This window comes from Ambystoma mexicanum, chromosome 8 (assembly GCF_040938575.1).
Source record: "Ambystoma mexicanum isolate Mex_15411 chromosome 8, UKY_AmexF1_1, whole genome shotgun sequence".
Classification (NCBI taxonomy): Eukaryota; Metazoa; Chordata; class Amphibia; order Caudata; family Ambystomatidae; genus Ambystoma; species Ambystoma mexicanum.
In genome coordinates, this window is record NC_090929.1 from 68,127,984 (window position 1) to 68,155,357 (window position 27,374).

At 52.0% G+C, this 27,374-nt stretch overlaps 2 protein-coding genes across 3 annotated transcripts in view; one reads left to right on the forward strand and one right to left on the reverse strand.

The window, feature by feature from the left end:
- The window catches only part of MED27 (mediator complex subunit 27), a 1,466,317-nt gene that overhangs the window by 31,461 nt on the left and 1,407,482 nt on the right, over window positions 1-27,374 (reverse strand). The window lies entirely within an intron of this gene.
- On the forward strand, window positions 24,011-24,491 carry LOC138471607 (small ribosomal subunit protein eS12-like). The gene has a single exon (XM_069609297.1). It carries the CDS (start codon window positions 24,069-24,071, stop codon window positions 24,462-24,464), a length of 396 nt encoding a protein of 131 aa, XP_069465398.1. The 5' UTR covers window positions 24,011-24,068; the 3' UTR covers window positions 24,465-24,491.

Sequence of the window (27,374 nt, forward strand, 5' to 3'; positions counted from 1 at the left end):
ACTGGATTAGCGGTAGAAGAACAGAATTAGGAGGAGAGGGGGCAAAAAGAGACTGGATGGTAGAAAAGCAGCATAAGGAGGAGAGGGGGCGAAGAGAGAGACTGGATGGTAGAAAAGCAGCATAAGGAGGAGAGGCAGCAAAGACAGAGACTGGATTAGGTGGTAGAAAAGCAGAACAAGGAGGAGAGGGAGAAAAGAGAGACTGGATTAGGTGGTTGAAGAGCAGAACAAGGAGGAGAGGGAGCAAAGAGAGAGACTGGATTAGGTGGTAGAAGAGCAGAACAAGGAGCAGAGGGAGCAAAGAGAGAGACTGGATTAGGTGGTAGAAGAGCAGAACAAGGAGGAGAGGCAGCAAAGAGAGAGACTGGATTAGGTGGTAGAAGAGCCGAACAAGGAGGAGAGGGAGCAAAGAGAGAGACTGGATTAGGTGGTAGAAGAGCAGAACAAAGAGGAGAGGGAGCAAAGAGAGAGACTGGATTAAGTGGTAGAAGAGCAGAACAAGGAGCAGAGGGAGCAAAGAGAGAGACTGGATTAGGTGGTAGAAGAGCAGAACAAGGAGGAGAGGGAGCAAAGAGAGAGACTGGATTAGGTGGTAGAAGAGCAGGACAAGGAGGAGAGGCAGCAAAGAGAGAGACTGGATTTAGTGGTAGAATAGCAGAACAAGGAGGAGAGGGAGTAAAGAGAGAGGCTGGGTTAGGTGGTAGAAGGGCAGAATAAGGAAGAGAGGCAGCAAAGAGAGAGACTGAATTTAGTGGTTGAAGAGCAGAACAAGGAGGAGATGGAGCAAAGAGAGAGACTGGATTAGGTGGTAGAAGAGCAGGACAAGGAGGAGAGGGAGTAAAGAGAAAGGCTGGGTTAGGTGGTAGATGGGCAGAATAAGGAGGAGAGGCAGCAAAGAGAGAGACTGGATTTACTGGTAGAAGAGCAGAACAATGAGGAGAGGGAGCAAAGAGAGAAATTATTCTACCAAGAGAGGTAGAAAGAAAGAGGTGCTTGAGAGGAGGGAGAAAGCAGACAAATCGCTACCACGAAACATGAGAACGACCACTGCCAGCTTGTCCAGATCCAGAATTTATCCAGGAACAGCAGGCTCCTAAGGGTAATTCATCCACTCCAGACACTCACCTCTCCTCCCTCTATGCCGACTCTCCACTTTACACCACACACAATAGGTCACAGCTACACCCCTCGATCAATTTCTGCCTAGCTGCTCACATACGAACAATACTAAATGAACACCTCAACATCCTGTTAGAACGCAGCTATACCCCACACAAAAAAAAAAAATCGGCCTAGCTGCACACATAAGCGTCCTACACAGGCCTAACGCTGTCAGAATGCAGTGTTGGAGACCAACCATCTGACTGCACACATTCGACTGATCTCTCAATACCACTGCACCTAATGTTAGGATGCAGCTACCATCAGGCAAATCACACTAGCGGCACAGCACACATATTGAGTGCACCCAAGCACCCTATACTACCCTACTCTCTCGGCTGACCCGGACTACAGTCCCCAAGGGCGTTCCACCCACAAGCGCTTTGAGATCATATCAATGATATATAGGGCACTATAAAAATGCCACATAACAACAACTAGCACTTGAAACCAGGCGAACCCAAAGTCAGGCACAAGCGCTAGAACCTAGGTGTACCACAAAGTCAGGGACAAGCGCTTAAATCCAGGTGGGCCCTAAGTCAGGCACAAGCACTTAAATCTAGGTGGGCCCCAAGTTAGGGACAAGCGGTTAAACCCAGGCCGGCCTTAAATAAGGAACAAGCGCTTAAACCCAAGCCTGCCCCAAGTCAGGCACAAGCGCTTGAACCCAGGTGCACCCAAAGTATGGGACAAGCACTTAAACCAAGGTGGGCCCTAAATCAGTGACAAGCGCTTAAACCCAGGCCGGCCCTAAGTCAGGGGCGAGTGATACACCTCTGAGCCATACTCCGGTGAGTGCCAGATACTGCATACCGGGTGACAGGAATGTGTGGCGCCCCGCGCGTGGCTTCATGTGGCGCCCCACTTGTGGCTTCATGTGGCACCCTGCTGTGGCATGTGGCACCCTGCTCGTGGCATCATGTGGCACCCTGCTCGTGGCATCATGTGTTGCCCTGCTCGTGGCATCATGTGTCGCCCTGCTCGTGGCATCATGTGGCACCCTGCTGTGGCATGTGGTGCCCTGTGTGTCGCCCTGCTCGTGGCTTCATGTGGCGCCCTGCTCGTGGCATCATGTGGCGTCCCGCTCGTGGCTTCATGTGGCTTCCTGCTCGTGGCTTCACGTGGCACCCTGCTCGTGGCTTCACGTGGCATCCTGCTCGTGGCATCATGTGTCGCCCCGCTCGTGGCTTCATGTGGCGCCACAGCTGTGGCTTCACGTGGCGCTAACGCAGTCTCCGTGCACCCCCCGCCCCTCGTCCATTCTGCGCACTCAGCTCCTCCGCACAACGGGAATCTCTCCTCGAGCGTTTACAAAAAAACTACAGACAGAAATTCATTGCTTTGCTACTCTAGCTATCACCCCAAAGCACTCAGAGACAACCTTCCCTTTGGGCAATTTCTTCGCTATAGGAGGCTTTGTACACAGACCCCAGTCTACACCTCACAATCGAAACAACTCCAAACTCAATTGGTCGCTAGAGGCTACCCTAGGAGGATTATTAAGGACACCTATAAAAGAGCCAGGAACATACCACGGTCAATCACCCTACAGCAACATATCAAACCCAGAGACTCCACAACCTTCACAGCTGTCCTCAGCTTTTCCCCTCTCCTTAACAAAATCAAACGGGAAGTGAAGAGACTATGGCCCATCCTCAACACGGGCCTGTCTAACATTTACGTCCCACGTTTCGCCCTCAAGAGACGATGTAATGTGAGAGACAAGGTCGTCAAGACCCTGATACCCAGGGCAGAGCCTAGCCAGGGCACTCTATGGAACATCCCACCCATTATGGGACATGCACCCTGTGGAAATTGCTCCATGTGCGCCCAGACCTCCAGAACCACAGAAATAGAGATTGGATGGAAAACACCATGGAGACAGAACACCTTTACCAATTGTAACACTAAGGGTGTTATCTATATGATAACTTGCCCCTGCAACCTCAGGTACATTGGCATGACCACTAGGCCTGCCCGTACACGCATGATCGAACATAGATCATGCATAAGAACGAACAAGCTCACTGCGCCCTTAGTGTCTCACTTCTGAGCCAAAGGGCACACTGCAGACCAATTCAAGTGGACCATCCTTGAGAAAATCACACCGCCCTGCAGAGGCGGCAATTACCATAACATGCTGTTCAGGAAAGAGCAGATGTGGATTTTTAGGCTAAATACCTGCTTTGAAGGCCTTAATGAACAGATCCAGTGGCACGAACTAGCAGTGTTGACTTAATTTCACCTCCTCTGGCACCATGAGTGCCCACCATGCAACATCTCTTGGGTCTCAGCTTTGTCTTTTACCCATTCCTTTCTTCGGCTTTTGGGTCCTCCTACAGCCTACAGGCCCCCCCTCCCCCCACCCATACATAGTCCTTTTCTCCTTCCCCCCATTCCCCCCCACCCCCTTTGCTGTTCCCGGGTAACCTAGTGCTCCCTTCCAGCAGCCCCTTTGTTCGACCCCCCCCCCCGGATCCCACCCTTTTTATTTTATTTTACTGCAGGTAACAGCTCTTTTTCCCTGCACTTGGGACAGCATCACTCATTTGCCTGGCCTTTGCCGGCGTGAGCGTGCTTCTCCCTTTTGTTTAGAGGCGATTGGGCCTCTCTTCCTCAACGCTTGAGTCACCCGCCATGTCACTTTGACGCTATCGCGAGCGCTTCCCTCTTCTTTACGGGCGATTTGGCTTCTCCCATGACACTCGCCATTCCGGAGCTGTACACTTCGCTACAGCACTCGGCGCATACGGAGGCCAGCAGCAACTATCATTCAGGTATGGTCTACTCCACAGCTTGATCCTCTCTGGCCACAAGCAGTGACTTGCCCTTCCCCAACATGATCATCACGCTAATCAGCCACTTTGTGATCATGTTTTTCTAGATGGCATAGACGCTTGCATTGGTTGCCGCTTCCCATTGGCTTTTGTCACCAGAGTGTCCTCTGACATTTGATTGCCTCCTTGCTCACTATTTGGATGCCATTCAAGAGGTATGGTTTCCACCACCCTTCCACCTGCACAGTGGGCATATTTCATTTAAGTGGTATGGGTTCTACCACCCCTCCACCTGCACAGTGGGTATATTTAATTTAAGGAGTTATGGTTTCTACCACCCCTCCACCTGCACAGGGGGCATTTTTTTCAACCCCCCACGCAAAAGACACCAGCAGGTTCTCCCGCACTCGCCTCTGCACTCTTGTACACTGGGGCACCCGGATGCCTGGTTACCTCACCTTCTGGCTACAAGTTCCCTGCAGCCTCTGTCTCCCTTCAACCCACACACCCTCCCTCTCCCCTTTTGGCGGAAAGACCTCTCACAGGTGCCCAGGCACGCCCACCTCTCCTGTACTTACAGACCTAAATATTTCGGTTCTTCCACATGCTCACTCTAATGCATGAAGACCCCCACTCCCACGCTAGCAGACATTTACTGTTGCCAGTGCTTAATTTTTAATCCCCTCCCTTTTGTTTCTTCCCTTCCCCTCCTTTTGTCTCCACGCAGGAGACACCTACACTCCTCTTCAGTTCAGCATTCTTGAACTCCGACAATCCAGCTTGTATCTCTAATTACGGTCCTGACGAAGATGGCTCCAATCATTTACGCCATTGAAACCGGTCGACACTTTTCGGTCATGAGGGCTCTCATGACCCACCTTTGATCTCTCTTACATCAACAAAGAGACTTTGTTTTCTTGAAATTGTTTGCTTTAGCACACTCATTACCACCGAGTGTGCTGATTTTATAAGAGCCAACTTTTAGCCCTTCAGCCCTTAGGCTGTCTTTTACTACATAACCCGCCAGTGGTTTCTCCAGCTGTACTGTTTCGAATTCTAAACCACAGTGACCTACGGGCTGTATTAAATGTGTACACTTTGGATGGAATACAAAGAGTTGACCTGCTTCTCAGGTTGTACCCATGTCTAAGACCCAGCAGTCACAGAATCTAATCCACAGCTCTGTGGAATACTGCTACCACCGTGGAGAACACCATTTGTAGTTTGTACGACAATTGGATCATTTTGTCTGCCTACAGACACGGCCATTAGTATAGAAGGTTGAGGGACCGCTCTCTCCTCTATATCTGTTAGATAGGCGATACACCATGCGCCACCTAGGGACAGGCACCCCTGCCAGGGACAGGGTGTTCTTCTTTAGGGTGAGATACGCTGAGCCGGGTGGCCCCTTGCTTGTGTTAGAGTGAGAGCACTCGCTTGACCCGATTTTTGCATTTTTTACATGTTCGTTGAATGACTACCTTCCTAGAAAACCGTTGTTTTTGTACTACCATCCTGCTCGTGGAATCATGTGTCGCCCTGCTCGTGGCATCGTGTGGCGTCCCGCTCGTGGCTTCATGTGGCGCCCCAGCTGTGGCTTCACGTGGCGCTAGCGCAGTCTCTGTGCGCCCCCCGCCCCTCGTCCATTCTGCGTACTCAGCTCCTCCACACATTATTGACGGGAATACATTTTCATACATTACTCGGCCTCTCGCTCGTCCTTGCCGGGAGCCAGCGGCAGGGTCAGCAGCCCTTCTGCCCATTGGCAGGTGCAGGTCCCAGGGCTGCGGCTGGCAGCTTAGCATTCCTCGCCCGTCCGCCGGCTTCCGGCTCCATTAATTCTCCACAGATAACCGCCCTGCTCTGCATGCACTTGCGGGCCTTGGCGTACTCGGCATCCTGTGGCAGTGTAACTCCTCTAACAAGTGGCCGGCAGTCTGCAGGGGTGACCCGGGAGCCCGCAGAGGGGGGAGCCGGGTGCCTGCAGAGGGGGGGAGCCAGGAGCCCGCAGAGGGGGGAGCCGGGAGCCCGCAGAGGGGAACCGGGAGCCATGCAAACACGATGCGTGTGTGTCGAACGCAGTGCTTGGTGTTAAACTCTTGGCCTGTGACCTCTCACGGGCTCCCGCGCTCACCGAGTAGGTGCAACACACCTGTGGGGGGCACAGATTCAGCACATCAATTTAGCACATCAATTTAGCATGCATGCCACAGCAAAGGAAACGCACAGGGCTTCCCGAAGTCCCGATCCAGGCAGTGCTGCAAAGGGAAAACATGTACTCAGGGCTATAAGTGGGGTAAGAAATCGAGGGGGGAGGGGGGTTTTAAGCCTCATTCGGGGGCGTGGCCTCAAAAAGTCCACAAACCATAAGGTACGCACACACATATATAAAGGCTATATATTTATGTGCGTACCTTACTATGGTGTGTGTAGCATGCAAGCCATCTTTTATAAACATAGAAATATGTTACATGTTTCTATGTTTATAAAAGATGGCTTGCAGGCTACACACACCATAGTAAGGTACGCACATAAATATATAGCCTTTATATATGTGTGTGCGTACCTTATGGTTTGTGGACTTTCCAAGCCATCTTTGTCAAACATTTCTATGTTTATAAAAGATGGCTTAAAAAGTGCACAATTCAATCCATCTTTTCTAAAGCTTTCCCGACGGACAAAGCCCGAGGTGTCTTTTATAAACCTCGAAATAGGTTTTGGAATCCCCAGGTTCGCCAAGGTTTAAAGATGCCTTGGCGACCTGAGGAAACAAAAGGCACGTAACCTCCTCTCAGCCCCACTTTTTGGAGCCTGCCGGATCCTGGCCCCAGCCCACTTAAAGCACTGCATGTACTCTAGGATCCCTCTCCTCCCTGGGAGGGGGCGAGGGAGGGGGCGAGGCCGAGGGGCATGCTCCCAGGTCAGGTGACATCTCTTCATGGAACCCACGCCTGGCGAATCTGCATGAAAGCAAAGAGCATTGTGGGAACAGAAGAATGCCCACCATTTCACATTTTAAACATGTCTGATAGTGATTCAGCAAGAAACCCTTTTCAGCGAGTAATAAAAATAGCTCCGGCAGCATTTCCTACTCTGGATCTAGGGGTTCTCTGGGCCACAATCTAGGGGTTCTCTGGGCATGATTCTAGGGGTTCTCTGGGCCATGATTCTAGGGGGTCTCTGGGCCATGATCTAGGGGATCTATGGGCCATGAGCTACGGGATATCTGTGCCATGAGCTACGGGATATCTGGGCCATGAGCTACGGGATATCTCGGCCATGAGCTATGGGTTCTCTGCATTATGATCTAGGAGATTACTGGGTCACTATATAGGGGAACTCTTGACCAGGATCTAGGAGATTTCTCAGCCAGGATCTAGGGGATATCTGGGCCATGATCTAGGAGTTCTTGGGGTCATGATCTAGGTCTTCTCTGTGTCATGATATAGGGCTTCTCGGGGCCACAATGTAGGGCTTCTCTGGCCCACAATCTAGGGCTTCTCTGGGCCACGATCTAGGGCTTCTCTGGGCCACGATCTAGGGCTTCTCTGGGCCACGATCTAGGGCTTCTCTGGGCCACGATCTAGGGCTTCTCTGGGCCACGATCTAGGGCTTCTCTGGGCCACGATCTAGGGCTTCTCTGGGCCATGATTTAGGGCTTCTCTTTGTTATGATATGGGGCTTCTCTGGGCCACGATCTAAGGCTTCTCTGGGCCATGATCTAGGGCTTCTCTGGGCCACGATCTAGGGCTTCTCTGGGCCATGATCTAGGGCTTCTCTGGGCCACGATCTAGGGCTTCGCTGGGCCACGATTTTGGGCTTCTTTGGGCCATGATCTAGGGCTTCTCTGGGCCATGATCTAGCTAGGTCCTGATCGAGGGCTTCTCTGTTATGATTTAGGGCTTCTCTGTTATGATATGGGGCTTCTCTGGGCCACGATATAAAGATTCACTGGTCCATGATCTAGGACTTCTCGGCATCACGATCTAGGGCTTTTCTGGGCCACAATCTAGGGCTTTTCTGGGCCACAATCTAGGGATTTTCTGGGCCACAATCTAGGGCTTTTCTGGGCCACAATCTAGGGCTTTTCTGGGCCACAATCTAGGGCTTTTCTGGGCCACAATCTAGGGCTTTTCTGGGCCACAATCTAGGGCTTCTCTGGGCCACAATCTAGGGCTTCTCTGGGCCACGATCTAGGGCTTCGCTGGGCCACGATCTAGGGCTTCGCTGGGCCACGACCTAGGGCTTCGCTGGGCCATGATCTAGGGCTTCGCTGGGCTATAATCTAGGGCTTCGCTGGGCCATAATCTAGGGCTTCTCTGGGCCATAATCTAGGGCTTCTCTGGGCCATAATCTAGTGCTTTTCTGTGTCAAATTCTAGATCTTCTCGGCGCCACAATCTAGGGTTTCTCTGGGCCATGATCTAGGTAGGTCATGATCTAGGGCTTCTCTGGGAAATGATCTGGGACTTCTCTGGTTCATGATCTAGGGGAACCCTGGGTTATGATCCAGTGCTTCACTGGGTAAGGATCTAGGTAATGATCTAGGGCTTTGCTGGGCCATTATCTAGGGCTTCTCTGGGCCATGATCTAGGGCTTCTCTGGGCCATGATCTAGGTAGTTCATGATCTAGGGTTTCTCTGGGAAATTATCTGGGGCTTCTCTGGTTCATGATCTAGGGGAACCCTGGGTTATGATCCAGTGCTTCACTGGGTAAGGATCTAGGTAATGATCTAGGGCTTCTCTGGGCCATGATCTAAGGCTTCTCTGGGCCATGATCTAAGGCTTCTCTGGGCCATGATGTAAGGCTTCTCTGGGCCATGATCTAGGTAGGTCATGATCTAGGGCTTCTCTGGGAAATGATCTGGGGCTTCTCTGGTTCATGATCTAGGGGAACTCTGGGTTATGATCCAGTGCTTCACTGGGTAAGGATCTAGGTAATGATCTAGGGCTTCTCTGGGCCATGATCTAAGGCTTCTCTGGGCTATGATCTAAGGCTTCTCTGGGCCATGATCTAAGGCTTCTCTGGGCCATGATCTAGGGCTTCTCTAGGTAATGATCTAGGGCTTCTCTAGGTCATGATCTAGGGCTTTTCTGGGTCATGATCTAGGGCTTTTCTGGGTCATGATCTAGGGCTTTTCCGGGTCATGATCTAGGACGTTTCTTGGTCATGATATAGGGCTTCCCTGGGTCATGATATAGGGCTTCCCTGGGTCATGATATAGGGCTTCCCTGGGCCCTGGGTTTGACTCTACTGAACAAGCAATTTACTACATGTTGTGCTTCAAATTGAACTTAAATTTGAAAAATAAGTAAATACAACCTGAGGTTTAAATTATAACTGTGAAAGTTAAAAGAAAGTAAGGAGATTTTCTTTTGAACTGTGTTGTTTAACTAATCATGCCTTGTGACAGGAGACACTTGCTGAAATGAGAACGGGGTCTCGAGGTTCCCTTGTGTTTTGTGTCAGTGAAACCTGAGTTTTGATTACCGCTATATCTTCTTGATCTCAAGGAAGGTAACTTGAAGACTTTTTGTGGAACTGTTTTATGCTTGGGGAAGGAGCTGAAAGGAAGCTGGAAGAAGCCCGGGCCTTTGTATTAAACACTGTTTTCATTTGGTGGCTGGCATGCCTACACATTGTACAGATATAGCTGTGAGGGCAAGTATAGGTTTGGGTCACAAACAGATTCCTAAGTTGTACTCTTTGACTGAGACTTTCCTTAGTTTCGCTCAGGTTGGGAAATCCCACCTTAGCATAGGGAAAGTTAGGCCTTCAACCATCCTGACATTTAAGTTAATAAAAATGTTGTGTTTGAACTTTGAATCTGCCTGTGTCTTGACTCTTGATGACTTCATATTACCAACAGCGCCAGTGCCCCCACCCCCCCTCCTCCCCACTTCATATGGCAGCACTTCAAAGGGGAAGCAGCTCTGTGGCACAGTTCCTAGAAGCCCACTAAAGGAGGGAGTATGGGGGGCACATAATGCTGGTCTACTCTTGCCTCAAATGGTGATGGTTCATATCCACAGGAATGACTGAGCTGACTGCTCCAGTCGACCCCACTGCACCCTGCCTGAAACCCCACTGCTCCCTGCCTGAAACCCCACTGATCCCCAAATCTCCCAACCGCACCCTGCCTGAATCCCCACTGCTCCCCCAATCTCCCCACAGCACCCTCCCTGAAACCCCACTGCTCCCCCAATCTCCCCACCGCACCCTGCCTGAAACCCCACTGCTCCCCCAATCTCCCCACAGCACCCTGCCTGAAACCCCACTGCTCCCCCAATCTCCCCACTGCACCCTGCCTGAAACCCCACTGCCCCCCCAATCTTCCCACTGCACCCTGCCTGTAACCCTACTGCTCCTCAATCTCCCCACTGCACCCTACCTGTAACCCTACTGCACCCCTGTGCACCCTGACTATAACCCCACTGCTCCCCAATCTCCGCACTGCACCCTGCCTATAGCCCCACTGCTTCCCCAATCTCCCCACTGCACCCTACCTGTAGCCCTACTGCACCCCATGCACCCTGCCTGAAACCCCACTGCTCCTCAATCTCCCCACTGCACCCTGTCTGTAACCCCACTGCTCCCCAATCTCCCCACTGCACCTTGCCTGAAACCCCACTGCTCCTCAATCTCCCCACTGCACCCTGCCTGTAGCCCTACTGCACCCCCAGCACCCTGCCTGAAACCCCACTGCTCCCCCAATCTCCCCACTGCACCCTGCCTGTAACCCCACTGCTCCCCCAATCTCCCCACTGCACCCTGCCTGTAACCCCACTGCTCCCCAATCTCCCCACTGCACCCTGCCTGAAACCCCACCGCTCCCCCAATCTCCCCACTGCACCCTGCCTGTAATCCTACTGCACCCTGTCTGAAACCCCACTGCTCCTCAATCTCCCCACTACACCCTGCATGAAACCCCACTGCTCCCCAATCTCCCCACTGCACCCTGCCTGTAATCCTACTGCACCCTGCCTGAAACCCCACTGCTCCCCCAATCTTCCCACTGCACCCTGCCTGTAACCCTACTGCTCCTCAATCTCCCCACTGCACCCTACCTGTAACCCTACTGCACCCCTGTGCACCCTGACTATAACCCCGCTGCTCCCCAATCTCCCCACTGCACCCTGCCTATAGCCCCACGGCTCCCCCAATCTCCCCACTGCACCCTACCTGTAACCCTACTGCACCCCCTGCAGCCTGCCTATAACACACCTGCTCCCCCAATTTCCCCCTGCACCTGGCCTGTAATCCCACTGCACCCTGCCTGTAACCTCACTGCTCTCCAAATCTCCCCACTGCACCCTGCCTGTAACCCTACTGCTCCCCCAATCTCCCCACTGCACCCTACCTATAACCCTACTGCACCCTGCCCATAACCACACTACTCCCCCAATCTCCCCCCTGCACCCTGCCTATAACCCTACTGCACCCCCTGCACCCTGCCTGTAACCTCACTGCTCCCCCAATCTCCCCACTGCACCCTGCCTGTAACCCTACTGCTCCCCCAATCTCCCCACTGCACCCTACCTGTAACCCTACTGCACCGCCGTGCACCCTGCCTGTAACCCCACTGCTCCCCCAATCGCCCCACTACACCCTACCTGTAACCGTACTGCACACCCTGCATGTAACCTCACTGCTCCCCAATCCCCCCACTACACCCTACCTGTAACCCTACTGCACCCCCTGCACCCTGCCTGTAACCTCACTGCTCCCCAATCTCCCCACTGCACCCTTCCTGTAACCCTACTGCTCCACAATCTCCCCACTACACCCTACCTGTAACCCTACTGCACCCCTGTGCACCCTGACTGTAACCCCACTGCTCCCCAATCTCCCCACTGCACCCTACCTGAAGCCCCACTGGTCCCCCAATCTCCCCACTGCACCCTAACTGTAACCCTACTGCACCCTGCCTGAAACTCCACTGCACCCTACCTGTAGCCTTACTGTACCCCTGTGCACCCTGCCTATAACCCCACAGCTCCCCCAATCTACCCACTGCATCCTACCTGTAACCCTATTGCACCACTGTGCACCCTGCCTGTAACCCCATTGCTCCCCCAATCTCCCCACTGCACACTACCTGTAACCCTACTGCACCCCTGTGCACCCTGACTGTAACCCCACTGCACCCCAATCTCCCCACTGCACCCTATCTGTAACCCTACTGCAGCCTGCCTGTAACCCCACTACTCTCCCAATCTCCCCACTGCACCCTACCTGAAACCCCACTGGTCCCCCAATCTCCCCACTACACCCTAACTGTAACCCTACTGCACCCTGCCTGAAACTCCACTGCACCCTACCTGTAACCTTACTGTACCCCTGTACACCCTGCCTATAACCCCACAGCTCCCCCAATCTCCCCACTGCACTCTACCTGTAACCCTATTGCACCACTGTGCACCCTGCCTGTAACCCCATTGCTCCCCCAATCTCCCCACTGCACCCTACCTGTAACCCTACTGCATCCCCCTTCACAATGCCTGTAACCTCACTGCACCCCCTATCTCCCCACTGCACCCTACCTGTAACCCTACTTCATCCCCCTGCACACTGCCTGTAACCCCACTGCTCCCCATTCTCCCCACCATACCCTACCTGTAACCCCAATGCTCGCCCAATCTTCCTACTGCACCACCGTGCACCCTGCCTGTAAACCCACTGCTCCCCAATCTCCCCACTGCACCCACCTGCACCCTGCCTGTAACCCTACTTCTCCCCATTCTCCCCACCATACCCTACCTTAACCCCACTGCTCCCCAATCTCCCCACTACACCCTACCTGTAACCCTACTGCACCCACCTGCACCCTGCCTGTAATCCTACTGCTCCTCAATCTCCCCACAGCACCCTACCTGTACCCCTACTGCTCCCCCAATCTCCCCACTACACCCTACTGCACCCTGCCTGTAACCTTACTGCTCCCCCAATCTCCCCACTGCACCCTACCTGTAACCCACCTGCACCCTGCCTGTAACTCTACTGCTCCTCAATCTCCCCACAGCACCCTACCTGTAACCCTACTGCTCCCCAATCTCCCCACTACACCCTACCTGTAACCCTACTGCACCCTGCCTGTAACCTCACTGCTCCCCAATCTCCCCACTGCACCCTACCTGTAACCCTACTGCACCCTGCTTGTGACCCCACTGGTCCCCCAATCTCCCCACTGCACTCTACCTGTAACCCTACTGTACCCCCGTGCACCCTGCCTGTAACCCCACTGGTCCCCCAATATCCCCACTGCACCCTACCTGTAACCCTACTGCACCCCCCCCTGTAACCCCACTGCTCCCCATTCTCCCCACCACACCCTACCTGTAACCCTACTGAACCCACCTGCACTCTGCCTGTAACCCTACTGCTCCTCCATCTCCCCACAGCCCCCTACCTGTAACCCTACTGCTCCCCAAATCTCCACACTGCACCCTACTGAAGCCCACTGGGTAGGCCCCTGTGTATAGCGGTGCGTTGCTTAACATCGAGGCTTGCACTTCAGGGCAGATGCTGAGCAGAGGGCCTTTCCCCAGCGCCCAGACGCGGACACTCAGCCTAGCTGGGAGCTATGAAATGCCAATATACTGGTCACAAAGCTTCAGTCGAGTATTTCACCCGATTCCTGCGTCGATGTCTGGAGCGGAGCTTTTATTTTTAGCTAACGCCTGTGAGTGCGAAGGGAAATGGCACGAAAGCCGAGGGAAGGGGCGTCCAAATGGCGCCCACAACTCAGGATGGCCAGGAAGCACAGGAAATGGCACCAAGGAAAGGTGTGAGGGATAACAGCAGGAGGATGGGGGAAACCCGGCCCCCCAAGGGAAGAACAAAGGGGCTGGGGGGTATAAGTAACCCCAGGAAAAGGTATGAGGCACAAACCAGGTAAGGAGCTCACCTCTCTCGGGCAAGCTCCTAGGGCCTGGAAAAGGGGGAAGGAAAACATTTTCGTTTCGTTTTGTGTTACTCTCCTTGATCGGCCAAACTTGCGTTAGCCGTGTGGAGACCTTGATCGGCCAAACTTGCGTTAGCCGTGTGGAGAGAAGGCAGGAGCAACCCTACCTTCATTGCGGGTCTTAGCGTCTGGGAAAAGCTCCAGCCGAAATAGGAGGATCACCGGCATCCGGAGCCGCGTTGGAAGCCAGTCGGAGGACTGCTGTGGGAGCCTGACAGCAGTGCAGGAGGAGCGCCGCGGCGAATCGAGGCAGCCAAGCCGGATCGGGAAGACAGCGGTCAGACTGCCGTGAGGGGACGCCAGCCGAGGCAAGAGGACCGCCAGAAGCAGCGAAAAAGTTATACGGAGGCGAAGCAGGCAGCGAGACGCTCATCGGCTGCAGGGAGGGAAGCAGCAGCAGAAGCAGAAAGGTAACAACGCATCGTTGCACGCAACAAGGGAAGCCTGCGAACAATTAGTGAAACTACGAAGGCGCGGCAAAGAAGGGTGTGTGGCCTGGATTCGGAAGGAGCAGCAACGCTCGAAAGCCCAGGCCAAGCTAAAAACCTTAAAGGGACACGCACAGTTTACGTGTTTTCGAGCGACAACGTTGGGAAAATCCGGCTGAGGGAAAAACAGCGAGTTTAAAGGGGCAAACAGACGTAGCAAATTTTGGGGCAGCTAAGTACAAGGAAAGCCCAGCTGGGGGGAAAAGACGAACAAACCGACCAAAAAGACTTGCACAAGCTGCAAGGGGCGGCTGATCCAAGCATAAACGAAGAATTCAAACAAGAAGAATGGCAGAAGAAAGAGCAAGAAGGGCCCAGGAGTTCAGTGAATGGGCAAAGAAGGCGGAGAAAGAGTATGGGACCCAGTGGGTGCTGGAAGTAATGCAAAAAGAGGAGAGGGCAAAGGTAATGTCGCCTTTGCTGTTTGTGGAGCCCAGCAGCAGTGAAGGAGAAGATGCAGTGCCACAAGGACAGAAGAGGAGGAGAGAAGAGCCAAGGAGATTGCAGGACCAGCCGGAGGCACCCAGGAAGAAGAAGAAGAAGGAAAAGAACAAAGGTACTGTGAAAAATGATGAGGGGAGAAAAATTGTTAAAATGTTGAAAACTTGTTTCACAGGTACGGGTAAGTCGCCCAAAACCAGTGGCAGGAAGGGCAGAGGCTATAGGGGACACAGGGAGGAGCAGGGGTGTTCTTCATCCGAGGCAGGGAGCAGTGATGATGAAAAGAGGGATCACCTAAGGGCTTGGGTTAAATGGAGAGGTGTCGTAAGCAAGGAGAAGCGGAGGGGCTCTGGGCCACAAGAGGAAGGAAGGGGTGTGGGGGGGCAGGGTCGGAACCCATAGAAACCCTGGTCCCCGCATCGCAGGGGGCACCAATATTACCAAACACAGGAGGGGTACCACAAGGTACCAATCCACAGCCAGTAGCACTGTTAGGAGCACCAGCAGTACCAGTGGCAGGGAACCCACCACAGGGGGTGGCAACACCAGTGGTAGCAGCGGCAGTTACAGCAAAGAAGGGGGACCAATCATGACTAAATATGGCAGACCAACAATGGGAAAGGATGCACAGGGCAGGTCCATGAAGGCAATGGCTTGGTATGTAAATGACAAGGTAAAGGAAAAAATATGGAGAAAAGAGTTTATTGATATTTTTTCGCTGCTAGATTGTCAAATAAGGGGGATGAATTTGTCAATAGAGGACATAAAAGAAAACGAGAAAGGCCTACTGAGGAGGGGAACAGTAGTAAAAAGTTTTGACAACTGGATGGCAGCCTTCCAGATAATGTCCACAATTATATTGTAGAAATTCCCAGAGGACGGGGTAGCATTAGTCGCATATCAGCAGAGGGTGTTAAAAGTATACAAGGCATTCGGGGGGATGCAGGGCAGGAATATGACCACGAGTTCAGAAAAGAAATGGACTGCTTTCCAGATATGGGATGGGACAAAGAAAATGTCAACCTTTACATATTTAACGTATTAAAAGAAAAATGGGAAACCAGGGAACGGAACTCGGGAGGGCAGCAGAGGAGGCAGTTTTGGCAGAATGATTACTGATCTGATTATAGATACAATAACAGAAGATATGAAAATAGCTATGACAGATCTAGGGATCAAAGTTTTCGAAGCAGGCAATATGGATCACAGAGAGGGTGGCAGAGCAGCTTGCCACCAACCACGCCGGGAGGCGGCAGCGGGAACACTTGGGCAGCACGGGCAGAACCAGGGCAATGTTGAAATTTTGAAAAAGGGGTACCATGCAGCAGGGGCTGGAAGCGCAAGTTCAGCCACAAGTGCGAGAAATGTAAAGGTGAACAAAGCAACTGCAAGGGCGACAGCACCCAGCAACAGAAGCAACGAGAAGCGGAACTAGGGGCTGGGACAGGAAGGGGGCCACACCGGTAAAAATTGAGAGAATGGAAGGGTGGCTCCAAACATTCCCAGACCAAGAAGCTGCAAAAATGATCAGACAAGGTTTTCAGGAAGGTTTTAACATTCCATTTACAGGGCAAGGATCACAGAATATCCCCAAAAACCTAAAATCTGCTATGGAGAACAAAGAGATAGTGACCAAAAAGATCCAGAAAGAGGTAGAGCTGGGTAGGATCGGGGGCCCTTTTACAGTTTTGCCATTTAAAGAGTTCATATGCTCACCACTGGGGCTAGTCCCAAAGAAGGAGGAAGGGGAATACAGACTGATCCACCATCTATCATACCCACCCGGGGCTTCTGTCAATGAAGGCATTCCGCAAAACGAAGCAACAGTAACCTACTCTGACTTCCAGGAAGCAGTGGAAGTAGTCAGGAAAGCAGGAAAAGGGGCATGGATGGCAAAGGCGGACATTAAATCAGCCTTCCGGCTGTTGCCAGTCAACAGCAAATCACAGAAATGGCTATGTATGCAATGGGAGGGTGAATATTTCATCGACAAATGTCTACCTATGGGTTGTGCCATCTCATGTGCATACTTTGAGAGGGTAAGCTCATTTCTGCAATGGGCAGTCACAAAAGAAATGGAGGAGGCCAGGATGGTGCATTATCTGGACGATTTTTTGTTCGTAGGGCCCAAAGGATCAAAACTATGCAAGGTAACTCTGGACAAATTTGTAGAGATAACAAGTGAGTGGGGTTTCCCACAGGCAGGGGAAAAAACAATGGGCCCAACACAGCTAATCCAATTCCTGGGGATAGAAATTGACTCAAGGCGGTGGGGTATGCCGGATCCCAGAGGATAAAGTAACAGACCTACTAAAATAATAAAAGGCCTAAAAGGGAGGAACAAGGCCACTGTGACAGATTTGCAAGCACTAGCAGGAAAGCTAAACTTTGCGGGAAGGGTCATACCACAAGGGAAAGTGTTTCAAAGAAGCATTGAGCTGAGGACAAGGCGGGCCAAGATGGGGCACCACAGAGTCAGGATAGGAGGAGGAATTAAGAGAGACATGGAAGTTTGGGCAGAATTCCTGAGGTCTGTCAATGAGTCAGTCATCTGGCACTCACCCATAAACGAAGAAGGGAAAAGAGTGTTGTTCACTGATGAGGCAGGTGGTTTTGGTTTTGACGCAATACTGGGGAAAGGGTGGTGTGCAGAGAAATGGCAGGAGGCAGAATGGACGAAGAACATCACGCTGCTGGAACTTTTTCCAATCTCGGTAGCATTGTGTGCATGGAGGGAGGAGCTGGATAACAAGGAAATGGCAGTGTGGTCGGATAACATGGCAGTGGTGCATGTGCTGAATAAAGGGAGCACATCATGTCCAATAGTATTGGAATTAATGAGAGCCATCACACTGGAATGCCTAAATATTAATGTATGCATAAGGGCGAGGCACATCACTGGAGAAGCAAATGTGTTTGCTGACGCCTTATCTCGTTTTCAGTGGGAAAGGTTCAGGGAGCTGAGACCGGACGCCGACAGGGAGAGAACGCCCACTCCACGGAAGGCATGGGTCCCGTTAAAAGCACTGAAAAGGAAAGAACAGTTGACTACAAGGTCAACTCAAAAGAAATTGGTAAACTACAGAAAACGGAACGGGCCATAGACAAACTGACCAGGAACGCCCTAACGTACAGAACGGCTAAGCAGTACGAAAAGCATGTAAAAGATGTGTTGGTGGAAACAGGAGTGCAAGATGTGGGTAAAATTTCAACCGAGAAAATGTGTGAATTTTTGGAAGGGGCATTTGCCAAAGGAAAAAAGAAAAGCTGGGCGGCAGCAAACCTAGCCGCAGTGGCATACACCACAAAGGTAGCTGGCGTACCAGATCCAACAAACAGCCCTAGAATAAAGTATGCAATGAAGGGTTGGGCAAAGCTAGAGGGGAAGAACCGGACAGCAGGAGACCGCTGAATTATGGGAAACTAGTGATTCTGTTAAAAGTATTGCAAAGTACATGTAGTACCATATATGAAACAGCACTGTTCAGGGCAGCATTCGCTTTGGCATACTATGGGGCCTTCAGGGTAGGGGAACACGATAGCGGGAGATGGCTTGGCAAAAAGCGATGTTAGTATGGGAACCAAGGGCATGTCCATAATGTTAAGGAAATCCAAGACTGACCAGGCAGGAAAGGGGAGAGCAATAGACCTCAACTGCATCAGAGAGAAGGACTACTGTCCCAGATGCATCACCCAGGAATTCCTAGATATCCGACCGGAGGTCGGAGGGCAATTGTTGATACATAGGGACGGCAGCGCTCTCAGCAGGTAACAGTTCCAGGCAGTATTGAAACAAGCAGTGGCCAAAGCAGGATGGGATCCAGATGAATTTGGAACACACTCGTTCAGAATAGGAGCAGCAACTTCTGCATGGGCAGGGGGCCTGGGAGCAAAAGGTTTGAAAAGGATTGTGGGGTGAAGGTCACAATGTTTTAAAAAGTACATAAGAGAGGAACTGATATGAACCCTCTATCTCCCCCATTTCCACAGAGACGGGCCCCTACAAGTCGGCATGGATAGTGGGGCACTCCTTCGTGACACGGGCAGGCAGGTGGATTGAAGAAGTGAAGCAAGGACTCCACTTCAAGAAAACAATCACATCCTGGTGGGGCCTCCCGGGGATGCACTGGGAGGACATTCACGACAGGTTGTCGGACTTGATCAGCTTCATGGATCCCCCCCCCTCTCCCCCGAGTACCTGGTTATACACCTCGGGAAGAACGATTTGGTCAGCACAAATAGGGGAGAATTACAGGGAAACATTTGCGAGTCCCTGCATAGCATAGCACACAGTTGGTGGAAAACTGAAATTTTTATGTCGGAGGTAATAGCACAAAGAGTCTGGTATGGGGCACATCGGAGGCAGGCAATCGAGACAGCAAGAAGGAAGCTAAATAAAGCAGTGGAGAAATACTGTAGGAGCACAGGACTCCACTTCATAAAGCACGGTCTCTCCCAAAACAATCCAGACATGTTTCACCAGGACGGGGTGCACCTGTCGACCAAGGGGATGGGAGTTTTCTCTGACAACATTTTCAGGGCGCTGGAAGAACGGGGATGCAGATAGAGGTGCTTTTGGGGGGACATGAGCGGCCAAGGCAACACCCACTCAGGTGTGGGAACGGATGCCCAAGGGTAACAAAGACTTGGGAGGAGAAGTCTTGGGCAACTCCAAACCGGACACAATGTGCCCAAAAGCAAATTATTGTGATATATGTTTTTTATAATGTATTTCCTGTAAGAAAATAAAATGCCTACGGCCTATAATTTTTCCACAAACAAAATTGGTCTGCTATGTTATTATTTAGGTAGGGGTCAGGTAACAGTAGCAAAGGGAGCCCACACTACTCAGCCTATGCCCCAGGCCCCGGGCCGTACGAAGGACGGCACGATAAAGGGCCTGGGAGGTTAGGCGCGGGGTGGGGGGGAAACGGCGCGAAAGCCGAGGGGAGGGGCGTCCAAATGGCGCCCACAACTCAGGATGGCCAGGAAGCACAGGAAATGGCACCAAGGAAAGGTGTGAGGGATAACAGCAGGGGGGAGGGGGAAACCCGGCCCCCCAACGGAAGAACAAAGGGGCTGGGGGGTATAAGTAGCCCCAGGAAAAGGTATGAGGCACAAACCAGGTAAGGAGCTCACCTCTCTCGGGCAAGCTCCTAGGGCCTGGAAAAGGGGGAAAGAAAATGTTTACCACCCAACCCACCCTACAAAGATAACGAAAGAAGGAGGAAGCAGGCAGGGGCCGGAACTCCGAGTACTTTCTTTCGGTACACCGTACAAGTAAGTCGTAGGCAGCATGTGTCCAGGAACGGATGCCCAAGGGTAACAAAGACTTGGGAGAAGCCTTGGGCAACTCCAAACTGGACACAATGTGCCCAAAAGCAAATTATTGTGATATATGCTTTTTATTATGTATTTTCTATAAGAAAATAAAATGCCTACATTTTTCCACAAACAAAATTGGTCTGCTATGTTATCATTTAGGTAGGGGTCAGGTAAGAGTAGCAAAGGGAGCCCACACTACTCAGCCTAGGCTCGTGCAGCAACGCCGGGGGTTCCACTGCGAGGAGGGTCAGCGGGCCCATGGGTGTAGGTGACACCACACCCCGTGGCACTCCCCAGGGATGGTGGTTCAGGTGGCGGGTACTGCAGACGGGCAGCACTATACTTAAGAAGGTTGCGTAATGCTGTGTGACCCTGGGCACCCCGCCCCCGCCCTCCAAGATACTCATATCATGCTGGCACCCAGGGTTCTGAAATGTCCCAGCCACCCACCAGTCATTACAGCATAATAAGAGGCAGAGGTCCAGGGAGACGGCCATGCCTTCATCCCAAGTTAGGATAACGGGGTCCAGGAAACGGCATTCAAACCCCACTGGGCTGCCAGGCCAGGCAATGGAGGTCTTGCGACCACCAAGCCCACTGGCCGTGCACCGCAGAGCACATCTGCAGCAGCAGCGAAGCGGTTAAACCGACAGTCCGTGCCTAATAAGGCCGTCTTTCCCTCGGTCCCTGAGAACACAATGGCCCTTTCACTGGAGTGACTTTTGCATCGCAGTGTGAGAGGAGAGCGAAGAATCGGGGCTACCTGGGGGGCGCACAGTGCCGGCTCAACTCCATTCTCTGCGCCTCGCACAGGCGACTATTTCTGGCGGCCTTTCTCCCCCTCTCCCATTCAGACTCCCAGACACTCCAAATGGTTTCATACCTAGTGGGGCGGGGGCCGGAGGAGTCTGATATCAAAACAGTCCTTTTTCCAAAGGTTTAAATGTCAGAGAAAATAATTCCCGCCCCCAAACTCCCACCCCCCGAGGGAGCCCAGCTTTCTCCTTTTGTGCTCCGGGGTCTCTTTCAAAGACCCCCCAACCCTTTGCTTTTCTTCAAGTTGCTTTCTGTCTTTGGATCCAACCCCGCTGGAGGTCAGACGGGGGCAAAGGAAGCGGCTCGCCCCATTAGGCCAGAGCAAGGACTAGTCCAGGACATCAACTCCCTTTCTAGCCGAGGGCAGACGCGGGACTGTGCGAAGATGCCCTGTCTCCTAAACACGGCGCAAGGAAGCCACTAACGTGCCAAGATGCCAAGTTTACCAATGACGAAACTCCTCGGTCAACCAGTATCAACTCAAGGGAATATTCTGGCCCCCAGCGAAGGGTGGACAGCACAGACACCAGGCACCTGGTTCATGCCCCAGCTGCAAGAATTGACAGCACATTCCCAGAGACTATAGGTGGCCTACCGGCGAAGGGTGGACAGCACAGACACCAGGCACCTGGTTCATACCAGAGCTGAAAGAATTGACAGCACATCCCCAGACACTAAAGATGGCCTCCTAGCAAAGGTTGGACAGCAGAGACATCAGGCCACCTGGTTCATGCCCGAGCAGAAAGAATTGACAGCACATTCCCAGAGACTAGAGATGGCCTCCCAGCGAAGGGTGACAGCAGAGACACCAGGCCCCTGGTTCATTCCCGAACTGAAAGAATTGACAGCACATTCCCAGGGACTAGCGATGGCCTCCCGGTGAAGGTTGGACAGCAGAGACACCAGGCCCGTGGTTCATGCCCGAACTGAAAGAATTGACAGCACATTCCCAGGGACTAGCGATGGCCTCCCGGTGAAGGTTGGACAGCAGAGACACCAGGCACCTGGTTCATGCCCGAGCTGAAAGAATTGACAGCCCATTCCCAGAGACCAGAGTTGGCCTCCCGGCAAAGGGGGGGCAGCAGAGACACCATGCACCTGGTTCATGCCCGAGCTGAAAGAATTGACAGCCCATTCCCAGAGACCAGAGGTGGCCTCCCCGCGAAGGGGGGGCAGCAGAGACACCATGCACCTGGTTCATGCCCGAGCTGAAAGAATTGACAGCCCATTCCCAGAGACTAGAGGTGGCCTCCCTGCGAAAGGGGGACAGCAGAGACACCAGGCACCTGGTTCATGCCCGAGCTGAAAGAATCGACAGCACATTGCCAGAGACTAGAGATGGCATCCCGGCAAAGGTTGGACAGCAGAGACACCAGGCACCTGGTTCATGCCTCAGCTGAAAGAATTGACAACACATTCCCAGGGACTAGAAATGGCCTCCCAGTGAAGGGTGGACAGCACAGACATCAGGCCACCTGGTTCATGCCAGAGCTGAAAGAATTGACAGCACATTCCCAGAGACTAGAGATGGCCTCCCAGCGAAGGTTGGACAGCAGAGACACCAGGCGCCTGGTTCAGGCCCGAGCTGAAAGAATTGACAGCACATTCCCAGAAACTAGAGATGGCCTCGCAGTGAAGGGTGGACAGCACAGACATCAGGCCACCTGGTTCATGCCCGAGCTGAAAGAATTGACAGCACATTCCCAGAGACTAGAGATGGCCTCCCAGCAAAGATTGGACCGCAGAGACACCAGGCGCCTGGTTCATGCCCGAGCTGAAAGAATTGACAGCCCATTCCCAGAGACTAGAGGTGGCCTCCCAGCGAAGGTTGGACAGCAGAGACACCAGGCACCTGGTTCATGCCTCAGCTGAAAGAATTGACAGCACATTCCCAGAGACTAGAGATGGCCTCGCAGTGAAGGGTGGACAGCACAGACATCAGGCCACCTGGTTCATGCCCGAGCTGAAAGAATTGACAGCACATTCCCAGAGACTAGAGATGGCCTCCCAGCAAAGGTTGGACAGCAGAGACACCAGGCACCTGGTTCATGCCCGAGCCGAAAGAATTGACAGCACATTCCCAGAGACTAGAGATGGCCCCGCAGCGAAGAGTGACAGCAGAGACACCAGGCCCCTGGTTTATGCCAGAGCTGAAAGAATTGACAGCCCATTCCCAGAGACTAGAGGTGGCCTCCCAGCGAAGGGTGACAGCAGAGATACCAGGCCCCTGGTTCATGCCTGAGCTGAAAGAATTGACAGCCCATTCCCAGAGACTAGAGATGGCCTCCCAGCGAAGGGTGGACAGCAGAGACACCAGGCACCTGGTTCATGCCCGAGCTGAAAGAATTGACAGCACATTCCCAGAGACTAGAGATGGCCTCCCAGCGAAGGGTGGACAGCAGAGACACCAGGCACCTGGTTCATGCCCGAGCTGAAAGAATTGACAGCACATTCCCAGAGACTAGAGATGGCCTCGCAGCGAAGGGTGGACAGCACAGACATCAGGCCACCTGGTTCATGCCCGAGCTGAAAGAATTGACAGCACATTCCCAGAGACTAGAGATGGCCTCGCAGTGAAGGGTGGACAGCAGAGACACCAGGCCCCTGGTTCATGCCAGAGCTGAAAGAATTGACAGCACATTCCCAGAGACTAGAGATGGCCTCCCAGTGAAGGGTGGACAGCAGAGACACCAGGCACCTGGTTCATGCCCGAGCTGAAAGAATTGACAGCACATTCCCAGAGACTAGAGATGGCCTCCCAGTGAAGGGTGGACAGCAGAGACACCAGGCACCTGGTTCATGCTAGAGCTGAAAGAATTGACAGCACATTCCCAGAGACTAGAGATAGCCTAAAGGACGAGAATGGGGGATTTAGCAGCGACTGATGCAGGCCCCACACTGCAGCCCTTCGCCATTCTATCTCTGGTGATGCAGCCAATAGGAGACGAGCTCTCCTGAACCAGTCCACAATCAGCGCCATCCACCATTATTAGGAACACTACCAGGGAAAGAGCAAGGGGCCATTAACCATTCTCAAGAACTCCCCGCCGCCGATGAGATTCGAACTGTGAAACCCGTCTGACAAAAAGTCCAACGATGGCCGAGGAAGGCATTTCTGCTGGAGGTGTAATGGATGTCAACACTGCTCTGCAAGAGGTGCTTAAGACCGCACTCATCCATGATGGATTAGCCCGTGGCATTCGTGAAGCTGCCAAGGCCTTGGACAAACGTCAAGCTCACCTTTGTGTACTTGCTTCAAAATGCGACGAGCCCATGTATGTCAAGCTGGTCGAGGCACTTTGTGCTGAACACCAAATCAACTTGATTAAAGTTGACGACAACAAGAAGCTCGGTGAGTGGGTTGGCCTTTGTAAAATTGACAGAGAAGGCAAACCCCGAAAGGTGGTTGGCTGCAGCTGTGTCGTTGTCAAGGACTATGGCAAAGAGTCTCAGGCTAAGGATGTCATTGAAGAATACTTTAAAAAGAAGTGAACAACCTACAATTAAAAAAAAAAAGAACCTGAAAATTTTTTTTTAAAAAAAAAAAGAACTCCACAATAAACGTGTCAATAAATCCAGGAGGGGCTAAGGGCGACTGAAAATCCTTATAAACTCAATAACAGGAGGGAGGGTCGAAGGGCGACTGATAATCCTTATGACAGCAATTCAGGGAGTGTCAAAGGGCGACTCATAGGGCCTCATTACAACTCAGGCGTTAAGGGTTAACGCCATCGTTAACCCTTAACGCCATCGTTAACCCTTAACGCCATCGTTAACCCTTAACGCCTGATTCCGATTTTAACGGCTGCTTTTAGCAGCCGTTAAAATCCATGGCGCTAAACCGCCTTAGTGCTAATTACGCCACCGTAATTTACGGTGGCGTAATTAGCGCCTTCCCCACTCCCATTATGCTCTAGGGGGCAAAAATGGGAATGGGGAAGGGTAAAATGGGAAATGGGGATTTACCGCCCCACTCACCTTGGAATGGGGCGGTAAATCTGCCATCCACCATGGTGTAAACATGGTTTACACCATGGTGGTAAAGTTGGCGTACTTACCGCCTGGGTCGTAATGACCCCCATAATCCTTATGACATCCGCAATATCAGGGAGGGACTAAGGGCGACGGATAATCCTTACAAACTCAACACTAGGGAGGGAGGGACAAAGGGCGACTCATAATCCGTATGACATCCGCAATATCAGGGAGGGACAAAGGGCGACTCATAATCCTTATGACATCCGCAATATCATGGAGGGACAAAGGGCGACTCATAATCCTTATGACATCCGCAATATCATGGAGGGACAAAGGGCGACTCATAATCCTTATGACATCCGCAATATCATGGAGGGACAAAGGGCGACTCATTATCCTTATGACATCCGCAATATCAGGGAGGGACAAAGGGCGACTCATAATCCTTATGACATCCGCAATATCAGGGAGGGTATAAGGGCGACTCATAATCCTTATGACATCCGCAATATCAGGGAGGGACAAAGGGCGACTCATAATCCTTATGACATCCGCAATATCATGGAGGGACAAAGGGCGACTCATAATCCTTATGACATCCGCAATATCAGGGAGGGCATAAGGGCGACTCATAATCCTTATGACATCCGCAATATCATGGAGGGACAAAGGGCGACTCATTATCCTTATGACATCCGCAATATCAGGGAGGGACAAAGGGCGACTCATAATCCTTATGACATCCGCAATATCAGGGAGGGTATAAGGGCGACTCATAATCCTTATGACATCCGCAATATCAGGGAGGGACAAAGGGCGACTCATAATCCTTATGACATCCGCAATATCAGGGAGGGTATAAGGGCGACTCATAATCCTTATGACATCCGCAATATCAGGGAGGGTATAAGGGCGACTCATAATCCTTATGACATCCGCAATATCAGGGAGGGACAAAGGGCGACTCATAATCCTTATGACATCCGCAATATCAGGGAGGGACTAATGGCGACTGATGATCCTTATGTATCAACAATATCAAAGAGGAAGATAAACAATTTGATAACCTATATCAAATAAATATCAGGGTCGAACTAAGGGTGAGTGATATTACATAGGATATCAACAGTACCAGGAAGGGATTTAGGGCGACCGGTAATGTGTACAATGTGAAACATTTTAGAGAGTAACTAGGGGTGACTGATAATCCTTATGAGATCAACACTATCAGGAAAGCACTAAGGAAACTGATAATCCTCATGACATAATATATAGGGGAGGGACTAAGGGTAACTGGTCATCCTTATGATGTCAACAATATAAGAAAAGGGGAAAAGCAGGTGCTTGTATTCAGTAATTGTAAATTGAATTTCAGCTGGTCCATGAGCCATTGGCTACCGGAAGAGCTGACGGCATACATGTGCCATGGAAGTGTGGTGGTGATGGCATATGTTTGACGAGGTAGTGCACTGGTGATGGTATACGTGTGCCAAGGTAGTGCAGTGGTGATGGTATACGTGTGCCAAGGTAGCGCAGTGGTGAAGGCATATGCTTGACAAGGTTGTGCGGTGGTGATGGCATATGCTTGACAAGGTAGTGCAGTGGTGATGGCATATGCTTGACAAGGTTGTGCGGTGGTGATGGCATATGCTTGACAAGGTTGTGCGGTGGTGATGGCATATGCTTGATAAGGTAGTGCGGTGGTGATGGCATTTGCTTGACAAGGTAGTGCGGTGGCGATGGCATTTGCTTGACAAGGTAGTGTGGTGGTGATGGCATACATGTGCCAAGGTAGTGCAGTGCTGATGGCATATGCTTGACAAGGAAGTGCGGTGGTGATGGCAAATGCTTGATAAGGTAGTGCGGTCGTGATGGCACATGCTTGATAAGGTAGTGCAGTGCTGATGGCATATTTTGATACGGTAGTGCGGTCATGATGGCATATGCTTGACAAGGAAGTGCGGTGGTGATGGCAAATGCTTGATAAGGTAGTGCGGTCGTGATGGCACATGCTTGATAAGGTAGCGTGGTGGTGATGGCATATGCTTCAACAAGGAAGTGCGGTGGTGATGGCAAATGCTTGACAAGGAAGTGCAGTGGTGATGGCATGTTTGACAAGGTAGTGCAGTGGTGATGGCATGTTTGACAAGGTAGTGCAGTGGTGATGGCATGTTCGTCAAGGTAGTGCGGTCGTGATGGCATATGCTTGACAAGGTAGTGCGGTCGTGATGGCATATGCTTGACAAGGTAGTGCGGTCGTGATGGCATATGCTTGACAAGGTAGTGCGGTCGTGATGGCATATGCTTGACAATGTAGTGCGGTCGTGATGGCACATGCTTGACAAGGTAGTGCGGTCGTGATGGCACATGCTTGACAAGGTAGTGCGGTCGTGATGGCATATGCTTGACAAGGTAGTGCGGTCG